The sequence below is a fragment of the Channa argus genome, chromosome 1 (genome assembly GCF_033026475.1).
Source record: "Channa argus isolate prfri chromosome 1, Channa argus male v1.0, whole genome shotgun sequence".
Classification (NCBI taxonomy): Eukaryota; Metazoa; Chordata; class Actinopteri; order Anabantiformes; family Channidae; genus Channa; species Channa argus.
The window spans coordinates 31,920,473-31,935,488 of NC_090197.1; the positions used below are offsets into that span (position 1 = coordinate 31,920,473).

Below are 15,016 nucleotides of genomic sequence, written 5' to 3' on the forward strand. Positions count from 1 at the left end.
TGTCTTTTTATCTCACAGATTAAAAGGTGCAGTGACAGTGTCATGAATCTCCTGTGATGGAGAGTGTGTGCGTGTCTGTGGACCTCTGCAGATGTCCTCAGTGAGTTGGTTTTGAAGTACTACATTCATTAACCATGTGGGGATGTGCAGATACATGAAGAGGAAAACCAGATGATTGAGTCTGGATTCTTTACTGCAGGAAAATGCCTGGCTACATCTGGTGGTCATGAGCCATTTCTCAAAGTGAGAGATAAAAGTAGAATTGGATGAACAAGAATGGAAAAAACAAACTGTGATCTCCTGCAGCACCCTGTGATTATCCATATTCATTTTCCATCCCTAAGTATATTCTTTTGCAGTAATTACAGTGTCATTTTAAAGTTTCACTGCAAAACTATAATTGCTGTGGTGGATCCTACTGGACTGCTAAAGAAAAAGGGAGAAAAACTGTTAAAAAAAAAAATAAATAAAATAAAAAAAGGAACAAGAAAAAGAGCTATATCTAAAACAGTACAAAAGAAGGATGAAGCAAGCTAGACAGGAATAATTAAAAGTTCTGGTTAATTGGGAATATCCTTAACAACCCCATACATAAGGTTTCTATTTGAGTGAGTAAGTCAATTTGAACACAGTCGTCCGTACAAGGCCTTTAGACCACAATGCTTCTTCTTTTTAATTTTCTCACTTTTAATTCTAGCACTGGCCATTTTGGAGATTAGTCAGGATAATTAACTGTGAACACCATTAATGTGGAGTTGGTCTTTCCAATTGTCAAGAGTGAAAGGCCTAATAGTCACAAAGTTAAAGCCCAAGAATAGGGCATTCCCATACAAGCCAATAGCCAATAAACCGCGGTCAGCAGGCTAATTGGAGCTGCATTGTTTTGCCTCAAGCTTAACTGCATCTTATCAGCTCGCCCGTTGTTTTACTGTCTGTTTCAGCTGCTCATTTGGAAGAACACAGAAAGCAGAGTGATTCAGTCATCAACTTGTTCTTATTTCTGAGGATTTCTTTAGAAATGTAAAGGCCAAATTCAGAAGCAGCAGACTGACGTACCCTGGAGAAACAGCCATTCCATTACAGGCATTGTTTTCATTATATTCCAATACACTGAAAAGGTATTTTGCTTCCTAGAATTCATTGAGTCTTTTTTTAATACCGTGACAACCATTTACATTTTATGAAAACTACAGTGGAATACCGCTTTGCTGGTTGTGTCTTGCAACCAGGTTGTGCTTTGATGGATGTATAATATGAAATTATGTAGCAGCTGTCTGTGGAGGGGTGAATCACGGTCACTATAACATAAAACCCAGAAGAATACCGGCCACTAGCATCTATTAAAAGGCATGTTTGCTAAATGATTTTAAAATGCCATCTCTGTCTCATTAGCAGAAAAAAAAATGCTATGATTGCACATAATTTGGGGCTAATTGCATATTATTTCCATACAAATTAGGGTGATTCTCAGTCCTTGGGGATGCTAATCAAAATAAGCGAAACAAAAAACTTCTCAAAATACACATGTAAACTGAGTTTATTTTCATGAAACGATGTGCTTTAAACACAATAATCTGGCTTTGTGTGTGAGCAATGACAGAGTTCATTAAATGCTAGTTGACTGAATCCAGCAAATAGAAATTTGCATGTGCTGTCAGGACATTCTTTTTGTTATTATTTGCTTAGTTTATTTTGCATTTTTGAAAATAAAAAAAGTGCCACAACTTTTTTGTGCCTAAAACAATGTTGAAGTTACACTATACTAGCTTAGCTACCTAAATTCTCCAACAGAAGTAATTACCTGTCCTCACAACCAGGAGCAACCATAGTTTAAATTACCATTATACAAAACTTTCAGGAGTCTGTACGTAAAAAACCTCAAATTTCACCTACTATATAATACAAAGCCACTGGTGTACGTGAAAAGGCAAATATCCGAGTGAGCCACATTTTCAGAGTTTATCCTGTGAGCCTCCTAGCACAAAGTCCAGATTATGTGCGTAAGCCTAAGTGTGCAGCACGCTGCTCTGTCCTGAAATGCCGGGAGGATTTAAATAGAGTTAATGGGTGTATTGATGAGGTTTCTATCAGGTTACTGCCACACCATCTATCTTCTTTTTTTTCAATGCACATGCATTATGTTTTGCCTCCTGTGCACGCTGACCCCACACTGAAAACAAGAGGAATTTCTCCTGTGAGAAACCTGCTGACTCGGACAATCTCCCGCTCTTATATGTGTGAAACACAACTCTAGTAAACATGTTGCTGTGACATGACTACATTTTCAAACAAAACCATTACAGACGACCACTAACAAAGGAGAGGGTGATTTGAGTGCTACTTCTCTTCCTATAGGTCAGCCAGAACTGTGAGCAGCATGTATTGAGTTCTTATTCCTCAAAACACTGAACTGTTTCCTACATGTCTTACCTGACCTCAGAGGGTCACAACAACGCATTACTTACTTAACAAAGTTCATCTCCTTACAAGCTCCTTGAGTCCACGTTGAGCCATGACAATTCTGCATCAATTTCCTTGTTGGAGATGCTTTTTTGATCCGCTTTACCAGGGAAACCCATTCTCTCCAGACTGTTCCTTCCATTATATACCAATAAAAGCTTGACAACATAAAACACGTTACCTTTACAGAAAAGGACATCACGACAGACCTTTAACTGTGGTATCATTAAATGTCAGTTTCTTTGGTTTGTGTAGTTGGGTTATGTGCTTTTGATTGGGTTTTGATGTGTGTGTCACTGATTCAGTGCCTGGAATTCTGAGAAAGCATAATAAACAGCATAATTAGAAACTGCACAATCATAACATTACATAACAGTAAAAATATTAGTTAAATTTCCCTATCTTGCACATCAACAGCACTAGAATGTCGGTAGTTTATTCCCTTTCATACTCGAGGACACTAATGATGTTAAAGTGAGGCTGATTAAAGATAGTAGTACATGAAGAAACTGTGTATGTTTGTGTGCGTGTGTGCCTGTGTGTGTGTGTGTGTGTGTGTGTGTGTGTGAGTGTGTGTGTATGTGTACCAACAGCAGACGTGGGGTCTTGTGGGTGGTAATTAGCACCTCAATTTCACTAATGGCTTAACAAGAATCCGCAACCTCCACACATGCACACACACACAAAAAACAGAAATTCAAATATGCCAACACATACACAATGACTAACTTTGTAGTAACTGTGTTGCTAGCCTCTCATTAATACCTATTTTGTGAATGCTGAGAAAGCATTGCAGCTTTCTTTGTAATCACTCACATGCAAACACACACACACACACACACACAGACAGACACACACACCTATTAGTTCCTGTAATTGAAAGGCAATTAAGCCCCAGGTTTCATGGTGTGAGCTAAATGCTGGGTGTCTGTTTTCAGTACCACTCTGCTTTTAAGCTTTTAATAGACCACAAAGAGCCGACCACAGAAACAAGACACCCTAAGTGATCTTTAATACAGCAATTCTCAGTCTGTCTGTACATCCTTGTGTCTTTTAGCTTTCTGCATCCCTCAATCTGTAGTCCTATAATAAGAACAACTACACTCATGACAATATCTACTCATTGAGTCCTTTATTTATGGTTGAACTGTTATTTTTTTCTCCGTGGAAGTGAATGTGCTTGCTTTATGCCAAGAGATGAAAACATATACAATTTATAGATAAATCTTAACAACATCTCAAACATTTGTGTAAGATTCACTTGACAGCCATTAGACAGAAACATAACCACATTTTTTTTTGTGTCTGTCTTTCTCACATTTCTCCCTTTTACTTTCTGGCTGCTTCACTTCTTCCATTCCTCATGTTATCAAATCTCTCTGCAGAACAAGTCATTTGAAGGAAATAGTCATTTGAAAAAGAGAGAGAGAGAGACAGAGACCTTTACAGTTCACTGCTTTGCATGTACAGCAGAGGAACTCAGATCTGTTTTGGATTGTGAAGTGAATTTCTCTGTAAGAGAAGAATTCATTGTAAACCTCACATGACCCCCTTTCTCATCACAGCATAAACATATCCTGCATCTGTTTTAAATAGTGTTTAAGGTTACAGAGGAGTCCAGGGTTTGGAGGAGACCTCTTGTGAATGAACAATTACAGGTTTGTTCCTGGCAATAGTGACTTGTTGCATGTTCTGGGTGTCCCTGAGTGAAGGACGTGAAGCAAGATCTTAAAACCATACTACTTAACTTAGTGTAAACAAGTAAACTCGCAAACACTTGCATCAGAGCAGAATTAGCCTTATAACATCTTGATGCAATGGGGACAAAACTAAACTTAGGTAAAATGTGTACTACGTTAAATACTGATTAAATTTAATCTCAGCTGTGTAATTTAGTTGCTTCACTTGAATAATAGTTTAAAACAGAACAGTGGCTTAGAACTCCCTCCTGTATCACCATCTTGGTTCATGGCAGTGCACACTCACTAACATGCCAAATGACACCAATGTGGCAGGAACAAATGATGATACAGTGGCTGTGAGAACAAAGAAGGGACAAGTGTCACCTTCAGGCTATGCTGAGGGAACAAACAACACATTATACACCCATTTCATCTTCATGTGAGCTGCTTAGCTAATTCAGACATAATCCTTTAGATGCAGGGCTGGGGGACAGGTAACGCTGCTATGGTCAGTTCAGAACAGAAACTTCGGAAGTCAACATCCATTAATCTCACAGAGCAGTTGTGAAAATTCAACTACACTGTGGGATTAAAAACAAATATTTTATGGACAAAAACACCTGGCAAAGCCAAATTATTGCATAAATATGAGCAGAAGGTTTGCCCTGTATGAATGTGATGATGATTATGGATCATATCTGGCTTTCTGGATCAGATTAGGAGATTCATTGTGAAAAGAAGAAAAGATGCTGTAAAGGGAAATCTTGTATCAAATGCCAGCATATCTTTTACCCTTTCTCTTTATGCATTATTCCTTTTGGACACATTGCACAGACAAGCTACAGTAAGTCACTCTTTGCCTATATACATAACCTTTACTCAGACAAAATGTGGAGACAGGAGGGAAAAAAGCATAAGATACACATAGTGAACTATATACACAATCATGCAGTGTGCGCAGATGCAGACAGGGATATATATCACATTCGTACACGAATGAATCAGCTTTATTACTAATGACCTCTGGAGAGAGAAGGAGAGAGAGAAAGTTTGAGCAGAGGGAACAAAAACCAGGGTCAAAGCTATTTTTTTTTTTTTTTCATTTATCTCTGTGTAGTTCCCAGGCATTTCCAATGTTATTTTAATAGATGGTGTTGGAGGTTTGGCTCACCGAGGAGCAAGAGCAATGAAGGCACAGTCCAGACAAAGACATCGACAGATTGAGTACTGACAAAAATGCACAGGCAGGGACAGAGAGCAGAAGAGAAAGAGTGATAGAGCAAAACAACTAAAGCAATCATTGTTGTAATATGGGTCTTAGGGATAGGTGTCCCACATAAGAAGGAGTAAAATGCATCATAATGTTGAAATGATAATCTCTGTATTTTGTGGAAGTAATGGTCAATCATTAAACTAAACTACTGGTTACAAGTGAGTGGACTTGTACACTTGTACAGTGCATAACAGTAAAAAAAAATTTTAAACTTTTAACTACAGAAGTCAAAACCACAGCCTTTGATCATATACATTTGATTTGCCATCTGAAAATTAAATGTAAAACACAGGTTGGAGAAGTAGGCTGATGTTAGCTACAACAGAAACGAAGGAATTGGTTCCAGTCTACTTGTGGAATACTCCTACAGTATTTGCTATGTTCCAGTTCTAGAGATAATCACTATGATTGCAGCTGGTCAGCCATTACAGCCATTTTCACTGAAAAGGAACAGCATGAAACACAGCCAAAGAAGGAGAGCGTGACAAAACCATTACCTAGTGCAACAACCTTTCACTGCAGACTCAAGTTCTCTGTTAAACATGATTAGAGCTACTGTTAGCTTATTATTGTGTTCTGTAGTATGACAGGTTTGATGCAAAGTCAAGAAATGCATGAACGATGAAGGAGATTACGGGACTGATTGCAACTTTAAACTATAAGTAAATATAAGAAATTTACATATTTTAAGAACAACATCTGAATACATCAATTTGAAGTTTGTCCTCCTCCAGACTCATGTCTGAATTAGGGCTGGACGATATACTGTATATGGAATAAACAACATTAAATATTTTTTTTAGTTTTTGCACGATGTGAAAAATGCCTAAACTGAAAAATCAAGATTATTACGTCATTTTCTCTCACTTAAAAGGCAGAGAAAGAAAGAGCCAGCAGCTTTCTGGAGGTACAACAGTAATGTTTGTCACCATTATCAAATGGCTGCACATTAGTTGGCTTTTCTAGTCAACAAGCTGCAGTAATGGTGGCCGCAGCAGCTGAAGACAATAAAATAAAAAGGTTTTATGAAAATTTCAGACATTTCAACTTCCTTCTTTCACTTGTCTTTGTGCATGGTCTTCACATTAAAAGACACTATGTGTCCATAGAAGCATTAGCCACCTTTTTGCAAACATTAATGAGTGAGGCTGTGCTTTTGTTGCATTCAGGGATGGAACAGTGCTTAGGTCACTTGTGTTTCATATGTGTTTAGAGGCCATTATGCAATTACGACAGGATGTTCTGTATAATGTTTACGATATGAAAAAGTATAGTAGACTTGCTGGATAAATTAGTTATTTGTTGTTTTAAATGTATTTTTAATCGTCATCATAAATTGACAAAAAAATGAAAAAGATTACTTTTTCTTTTTTTGGCAATATCACCCAGCCATAGTCTAAATACACATGCACATTCACATACCCTCATATTTACATGTAAACTGTATAGGTATGCACATATTTAGGTATACATGCAAGATCTCCCAATTGGGCTGTCATGCTTACACACACACACACACATACACACAAACACACACTCTAACTGACCGATGACACTGTGTATCAGCAAGCAGGGCTTGTTGCACTGAATTTATTTTTCTTACCTTACTGGTTGGCCTACTGAGACACAGTCAATGAGTCAATGTATCACAGTAGGCTGACACTTGACTCATAGACTCACAGCAGCTTTATAAGCCCAAGGGAGTAGTGCATGCACACAGACACAAACGCTGTTCACTTTTCTAATATTACTCTTGAGTCATGTATCCAGACAGAGGAAGTGGTCTGGCCAAAAGGCATGTTCACCCTGGGGAGTTATTCTCTTTCCCTCCATTTCCCTGTGCGTGTGTGCATGCATGTGAGCGCTTGGATTTGGTATCTAGTTAGGATCAAACACTTGTTTCCTAACAAAGTTGGGACCAGTTGGCGAAGTGAGGACATTTTGCTGGTCCTATCGAGGCCTGTTAGGGTTGGAATTAGAGTTGGCGTTTAGCATTTAGAGCATTTAGTGGTAAAAATTATTTATTTAACTAAAAGTATTATTAACACAGTGTGAAAATACTCTGTTACAAGTAAAGGTCCCACATTCAAAATTCATAAATACTGATAATGGCTTTCACAACAAAACTAAATGTGGCTTTTGAGAAAATAAACTGAACTGGATAGGAATGGAAAGCAAATTTAAGTTGCGTTTTTTAATTATAATTTAATTCGTTTGAGAGGAAATATTTTTCTAAATATGGCTCCTGTGACAATAAACTGCTTTTACTGTCATCAAGTAACAAGTAACATGTAATGATATTCACAGTCACACTTTTCATAGGTTTTTGTTTGTTTGCTTGATTTATGTTTTTGAGCCAAACATCTAATAACTGGTGGTAGGGTATCGAGATTTTGGTGAAAACAATTTATTTTGGACATCTAACAAACTAGCTAACATCTAATTTGACACATAAATGACAGTTTGAGAGCCCAGTAATATATTCTGCATGTCAGGTGTCAGCTCTGGGCACAACCGGTGCCTTTCAGAGTTTTTATTGGTTTTGATGATTTCTTTTTAGGTATTAGCTCATTCTCTGCTTTTCCAATTCACAAAATTCACATGCAAATGACAAGTTCCAAGAATAGACACTTTTGGATTTTGCTTAGATTTGACAGAAAAAAAAGGCATTCAGACAGCAACTGTTCCTTTTACAAGAGTGGTGTCTCGTTGTCATTTTGAAGTTAAATTTAGACATGTCCAGTTTGAGGTGAATTACAAATGTTAGGGAATATTCCTCATTCCTCTCACATATTTTTAGATTTTACTCTTTTCTGCTTTCTACTTCTGTTCCAATTTGTCACAAACTCTTCTTCCAATAATTTTGTCACAAGTTAATTTTTGTGTAGTACCTGACATATTGTTTCAAGAAGTGGCATTGAAGTGAAAAAGCTTGAGCCTTGCACAGATTAATGACAGACAGGTACATTGAATGCACAGAGATATTTGCATCAGTCATGGGATTTAAGGACAATTAACTATATGAAGTGGTTCTAAATTAACCGTCAACACTTTAGGTTGGCTAATCATGTAATCAACATGTGAGTCTGCAGTTGTGTCCCAAATCTCCTGAACCCAGTAACCTTTCCTGTTCTGTCAAATTAGATGTTTAGAAAGGCAACAAACATTTTACCTCCCATGTGGCAGCTGTGGCTAGTCCAATCACCTTTAGCCCTCTATTAAAAGGATCCTGGCATCCTTTGATTCCTTCCTTCGCCGCTCTGATCAAATTTATTTTACAGCACTATCACATGCCAAATTTTTCAGTAAAACTGCGCTTAAGTCTTTCATTGACATTTCTATAGAGTTTCTTGGAATGAACAAGCAGTTTCCTGACTCACAGGTCAGGCCTGTTGATGGACACATTGAATTTTCAACAGATCAAATTTCATCTTCTGCGGATTCATTCAAGGGATTAGTGTGCTTTTTAAAAGCCTAAAGTGAAATCCACAAAAACAGGGCTTGATAGAGTGTCATGAAACTTAAATTCGCCTTAAATGACTTTCACACATTGCCATCTTTGCTTTACATTACTCTAATTAGAAAAGGCTGTAAACAGAGTAAATACAGCAACCCGCTGTCGCACATGAGCCGTACCTCCCACTCTTAATCATTGTGCGTCTAATTGAATTAAAGCTAACGAGTTTACAAACAGCATTGTCGGGGTAATTGGTATAATGTCCTAATCAACACGATAACCATTTAAGAAGTCAAATCACAAGAGCAGTCGATTAACATTACCCTCTCAAACAGACTGGAATGAATGATTACAAAACTGTTGCTTTCGCTGTCAGTGTTATATTAATCACTTTTATGGAAATGTATTTGTTTGAAAGCTGTATCAAATCTGAATGTAAATGTGCTCAAATGCAAGTATTTCTATTGTCACGACTGTCGCTGACAATGCTGCTTTCTTCTCTGCTTTCTTTTAGGTTCTGTGATTGGAGGAGAGAGGGAGCTAACTGTGAGAGGGAGGAAGAAGAGCGTGTACGAGAAAGGCAATAACTTGAACATCAGTGATGAGTATTGACAGTAGCAGGCCCCATCTCAGCTAATGAAATAGACGTTAATCAACAACATTTCGTTAGCAAAAACAAGATATCGCCTCAGTGGGAGCAGAGCTCCACTGAGAAGAACCAGAAAGTAGAGGGGCGGCAAGAAGTGCACAGTTGCCCAGGTTGAGCAGGATGGCAATGCTGATGAAGATGCAGGGCTTCGGGATGCTGAGGTCCCTCTTGGTGTTGGTGGGAGTTTCTGCACTGTGTAATGTCGCATTAGGAACAAGGAAAGGAACTGCTTCTGGGGATCACAGGAGCCACAGACACAGACATCCAGGTAGGAAAAAAGCCGTAACATGTATCATGTAAGAACATTTTTCTTCACCTTGGCTGGACAATACAACCTTAAACTGTGCTTGTGAAGCACCCACAGACACATCTTTGCTTCCATCGGTTAAAACACAAACGTACCACTTTCTGAACCAGATTTGGACATTTTAAAATTTAGAACGTTTGTCTATTTTTTTTAGCATTTGCAACTATTAGACTTTATTTTTCAGCATCCTGACAGTCTATTTTTGACTGTTACTGTATAGGGTTGGTATCCATTACAACCTGTGACCATCATGTCAACTTAAACATAACATTTTAATGTTCCTTTTCACACACTTTTGCACATTACAAATTTTGCAAATTAAGACAGGACAAGTTTTTTACTATTCAGTTGCCTGTACAACTGTATACATTTGTGTTCTATCCATTGGTTTCATGTTGAAGTACACAGGTTTACTGTATTTGCATTTTAATTCATGTTTCTCCACCAAAGGCAGGCTTCAGTTACAGATGTTCAAACATGGCTATTGCTAAGCACAACCACAGCTTGCTCCTGTTAGGCGCTCAACAGCTACACTACTACATTGGTAGCTCACTAAGAGCCACCTAAGACTAGCTGCTGAAACTTGTGTCGTTCACTCCACCAACTCTCATTTTCTCAGCTGGGATTTGAAACAGTGACCTATAATTCAAAAGTGGGCTTGCCTATTCAGGAGGTTAGTGCTTCCCGCCCACTGTTGAGTTTAGTCTAATGAAAATATTATCAGAACACACACTGCAGTTACAGTGATAATTCATTCATTAAATACAGAGTGACCTAAATAAACTGTTTAATTTTGCCTCTTAACATTTAAAAATGATAAAGAATAAATGGGATTTAGATTTCATATGGTTAACAAAAGTCATACAGTCCTCCCTCACAGAAAAAACAAGGTTTGGTTTTGTGCTTGTAGGGCATTTGTCACTGCACAGACATGGACAGATGATGGGAAAGGAGGGGCAGGTACTTCACAGATCCAAAAGAGGATGGGTCTGGAATCAGTTCTTTGTCATTGAGGAGTACACTGGTCCTGAGCCGGTTCTGGTGGGCAGGGTGAGTATAATATAGTGCGAATAAATAACCTGTTTTTCCAGCAACGTCTCTTCTCCTGAGTCAAACTGAATTAGCAACTTAATAATAGTCTGAATTTGACTTGGTCTTTAATTAATAGCCACACTGCCCTCCAGTGACAGTCATGGTGGGGAATGCAGGGTGACAAGCAAATGACTTACTACAAAAGGATTTAAATTCACTTGGCACATTCATCACATTTATCAAGGAGAGATAGAGTGAAAGAGAGAGAGACAGAGAGAGGGAGAAAGAAAGAAAGACAGAAAGAAAGACAGAAAGAAAGAAAAAGTGCTGGGTCATATTAGCATTCAAGGGTGAAAATGATTGGTCATACTCCACAACCATATAATTCAAACAGAGCACCGACTTTCATAACAAACAACAAATGATATACAGCACATCATATTTTATAGTCAAGGGATTTTAAATGAAGAACAAGAATGCAATTGAACATGAACATTGTTCATTCTATTTTGGATCAAAATGTTTGAAATCTATGTCAGGATTTGAGCTCTTTTAATATTTTGACTTGAGAAATAGAAGCTTCATGTCACATCTGCCAAGCAGCCAAGCTATATGCAGTCCTATCTATCTCTGTCCTTTACTAATGGTTTGTCTCGTTCTCTTCTCGGCTTTTCAGCTCCACTCAGATGTAGACTCAGGTGATGGCAACATCAAGTACATTCTGTCAGGGGAAGGTGCAGGAACGATCTTTGTTATCGATGACAAGACGGGCAATATCCATGCCACAAAAACCCTGGACCGAGAGGAACAGGCCCAGTACACTCTAACAGCCCAGGCAGTGGCCAGAGATACTCATAAGCCTCTGGAGCCTCCATCAGAATTCATTGTGAAAGTTCAGGACATCAACGATAATCCTCCAGAGTTTCTACATGGGCCGTACTATGCCAGGGTGCCCGAGATGTCCAATGTTGGTGAGTAGTAGATGAAAGGGGAAGAGAAAACCATAGGGCGGATAAGATTGGTACCAAGAAAATTGGAAAAGCTTAATTTTAGTATGGCAAAGATTAAAATGTCCCCAGATAAGAATTAAGTGAGATGTCAAAAGCAAAACTGCAAATGAGTACATTTTATCTTTAATACTACAGCTTTCAAAAATTCATGGAGGGTACTTCAAATGCATGTTAGCTAAGCATGTTTACTTACAAGGAGTTGTCAACTGAAATTATTGGGTTTAGGTAAACACACTGTTTTTCTTATTTTAATGCTTTATTTTAGTTTCTGCTTTATAAACTCTGACCAGCATATTTTTTATATTTCCACATACAACAAAGATTTCATGAAATATTGGGTTTTTCCGCAGAGTAAAGCTCTAAAGCTGTCTCTGAAAGACATTTACTCATGATGTCACTGATGGAGTTCATCATCAGTGTTATTTGTCCGCTAAACAGGCTTTTCCATACATTATTAATTATCACTGAAATCTGAAGCCAGGAAGTGTGACAGAAGTAGATGCCAGAGAACACAATGAGCTGATAACATCCAGCTTCTAAAAAGCCTTTTGAATTGTTTTTTATTTTTTTACAAAATTCAGCACTGGATTAAAATGGGCAAGAACCTCTACAATTTCCTTAGAAACATCTGATCTTGAAAGATTTTCTTTCCAAATATGATGTAGCCTTGGATAGTCTTCACCCCCTTAAGACTGACCTGAAATGAACTATACTGGCAGTGGTGCTGCCTGAAAGTCTGAAAGCCAGAGAATTCGCTTCCCTGAATGGGCTGGACTTGTAAAGAAAGAACTTCAGAAAGAACCTTTGAATTAATTTTGTTCAGTTTTTTTTTTTTCCACTTATTTGTTTCTTTAGCTCAAACCTGAATACAGAAGTCTGGCAGGTAGGGGCCACCAGTTGCCATCAGCCTCAGTCACAGAACCAGAACAGAAGGGAAAGCTATAATTTGACTAAGCAGGCCCATGTTCCCTCATGGACGTCAGAATGAGGACAGAGAAAGAATAGAGTCTCTTTCAAATTAATATACTTGGTAATTTATACTGCAGACTTACAGACAGGTGTCTGCCTCACTGAGACCATGGTTGATTGAAACTTGATTACAGTTATATACCCCATGGATTTCACATGGAGTAGGGTGTGGGTATACATAACTACAACTCACCCTGCAATGTCCAAGCAGTGGAATTAGAAATAAGATTTTAAAGTAGCTGAACTAACTAACATGGATAGTGTTTGATGTGACACACTCACAGATGCAGCATAATGCACTATATCCAAATATAATCCAACATATGTCACAACATGCTCCAGCTCAAAATGTAGACATGATGATTTTATGATGATTTGATAGGATTTTATGATATGATGATCATGACAATTTATGATTTTCATCTCACAAAACAGGTTCTACAGTTTTTGTACCTGCAATTGAAATTGTTTTGGTGTTTGGAGTTTACCAAATCGTGTGCTTAATTAATATTAGGAAAAAATGCACACATATACTGTATTGCAGGTTATGACTTCTGTGATTTTTCTTCCAGGTTATTTACACAATGGAGGAGATTCTAAACAAATAATATCTGTAGCAAGATAAATATTGCAAGATGAAAAAGCCAATTTAGGGGAAAAGGCAGCAGCTTAGGCACACTAAGTTCTGTCAGTCAGTGTGTTTACATGATTTCAAGTAACCAGGTTACATTGGGCTCTCGGTAAAGCCAATTTCTTAACTGTCAGATAAACTGGAAAGCTGATTTTTGAAATTGTGGTATGGGATTAGGAGAACCGGACTTTCCCAGAAAGTATTCTGCCAAAGAACGCAGATTTCTTTACCATTTATACGTGTAACCAGGTTTCTAATCACCTTTCTCAAATTTCGCATGTGCGTAATAAAAAGGCTTCAGACAGTTGAAAGGTCGAATGAAAAGAGTAATCATTAATGCTAATTTCCAAAACAAAGTCTGAACAGAGTCTGAAATAAGTTACCTTTCCTCAGAGATTTTTTTAAATTAGACAGTTCCCACTGTGGATGTCACCTTTTTTCCTTATTTTCTTCCCCTGCAGAGTTAGAAAGCAGTGTATTGTGTCACTATACAGTTAGAATCTGTGCATAATGCTACCAAAATAAGTCTGAGGTGGAGCAGAAAACATTATTTTTCTGGTGTACATATACATGGATTTCCAGTAGCCAGGTTTCTTAAGTGCGTGTGAACACCGTTAGCCAGAGAAAGCTCATTTCTCCAAGTATCTTGGTTTCTTAAGTGTATATGTATATGCAGTCATTGTTTGTCTTCACTGCCTAGCAAAATAAAAAGTCTTAATCATAAAAAGACCAGTGAAGAATAAATTCACAAAATGGTGTTATTTTATTCCCACAAACTGAATTACATTTGGATTCAAGAGAGTGCTACACTGTTTTGAATGAATTACTTATTTTGTGGTGTAGACAAAATGTTAAAACCAAGTAACATAAAGTCAACACAACAACAATTAAAAACAGAAATACAGCTGTGATGTGTGTTGCCTGCAGCCAGTGCATACCTTGGTTAATGTAAGCTGAGGAACTGAGCTGAGGAAATTATGCATTTCTCTTCCAAATGGGCGATGTAGGTTAGCAGATTTAGAACTGCTCTGAAAAAAACCTTTCCACAGCAGAGAAGAGGTTATAAACCGTGTTTTACTTGTTGTGTCGTATTTGAAAAAGGAATTTTTGGATACTATTCAAAGTTAATCAAAAAAAATTTAGCACTTCTGTAAAAAAACATTTTTGCTCATCTTAACTTTGTCCAATTTAGTTAAGAGTTTTACTGGGAGTGAATCGCTGTTGCTGAGTAAAACCACCCTATCTTTAAAAGTGTCCATTTTGGGGTGCTAAGATAAACAGCCTCGTTTTTCAGCTTGACAACCGTGAGTTTTTTGTTTGTTTGCTTGACATTATCCAACTTGTTTTGAAAGGGTCCAATAAATACAGGGTTTGAAAAATTCTGTTAATGCAGGGAGAAAAAAATATTTTATTTAAAACATGAAAATCCCCAAAATTGAAGAGTCAATGTTTCCACTCGACAATGATGAAATGTACGAAAATAATAGTGGAGACCAACCTAGCAGGAGCTGTTCAGTTGCAGTGTGTGTGAGGGGAAAGCAATTTT

At 37.7% G+C, this 15,016-nt stretch overlaps 1 protein-coding gene across 6 annotated transcripts in view; it reads left to right on the forward strand.

The window, feature by feature from the left end:
• The window catches only part of cdh11 (cadherin 11, type 2, OB-cadherin (osteoblast)), an 82,204-nt gene that overhangs the window by 43,240 nt on the left and 23,948 nt on the right, over positions 1–15,016 (forward strand). For 4 of the 6 annotated variants that reach the window (XM_067512702.1, XM_067512734.1, XM_067512723.1 and 1 more), the window contains 3 exons: positions 9,387–9,789; positions 10,739–10,878; positions 11,537–11,831. In XM_067512702.1, the coding sequence (XP_067368803.1) occupies positions 9,642–9,789; positions 10,739–10,878; positions 11,537–11,831 (583 nt within the window). In that variant the 5' untranslated portion in view covers positions 9,387–9,641. Of the gene's footprint in view, positions 1–18; positions 101–9,386; positions 9,790–10,738; positions 10,879–11,536; positions 11,832–15,016 lie in introns of all 6 variants that reach the window. The other 2 variants (XM_067512712.1, XM_067512753.1) reach the window with 1 other exon arrangement.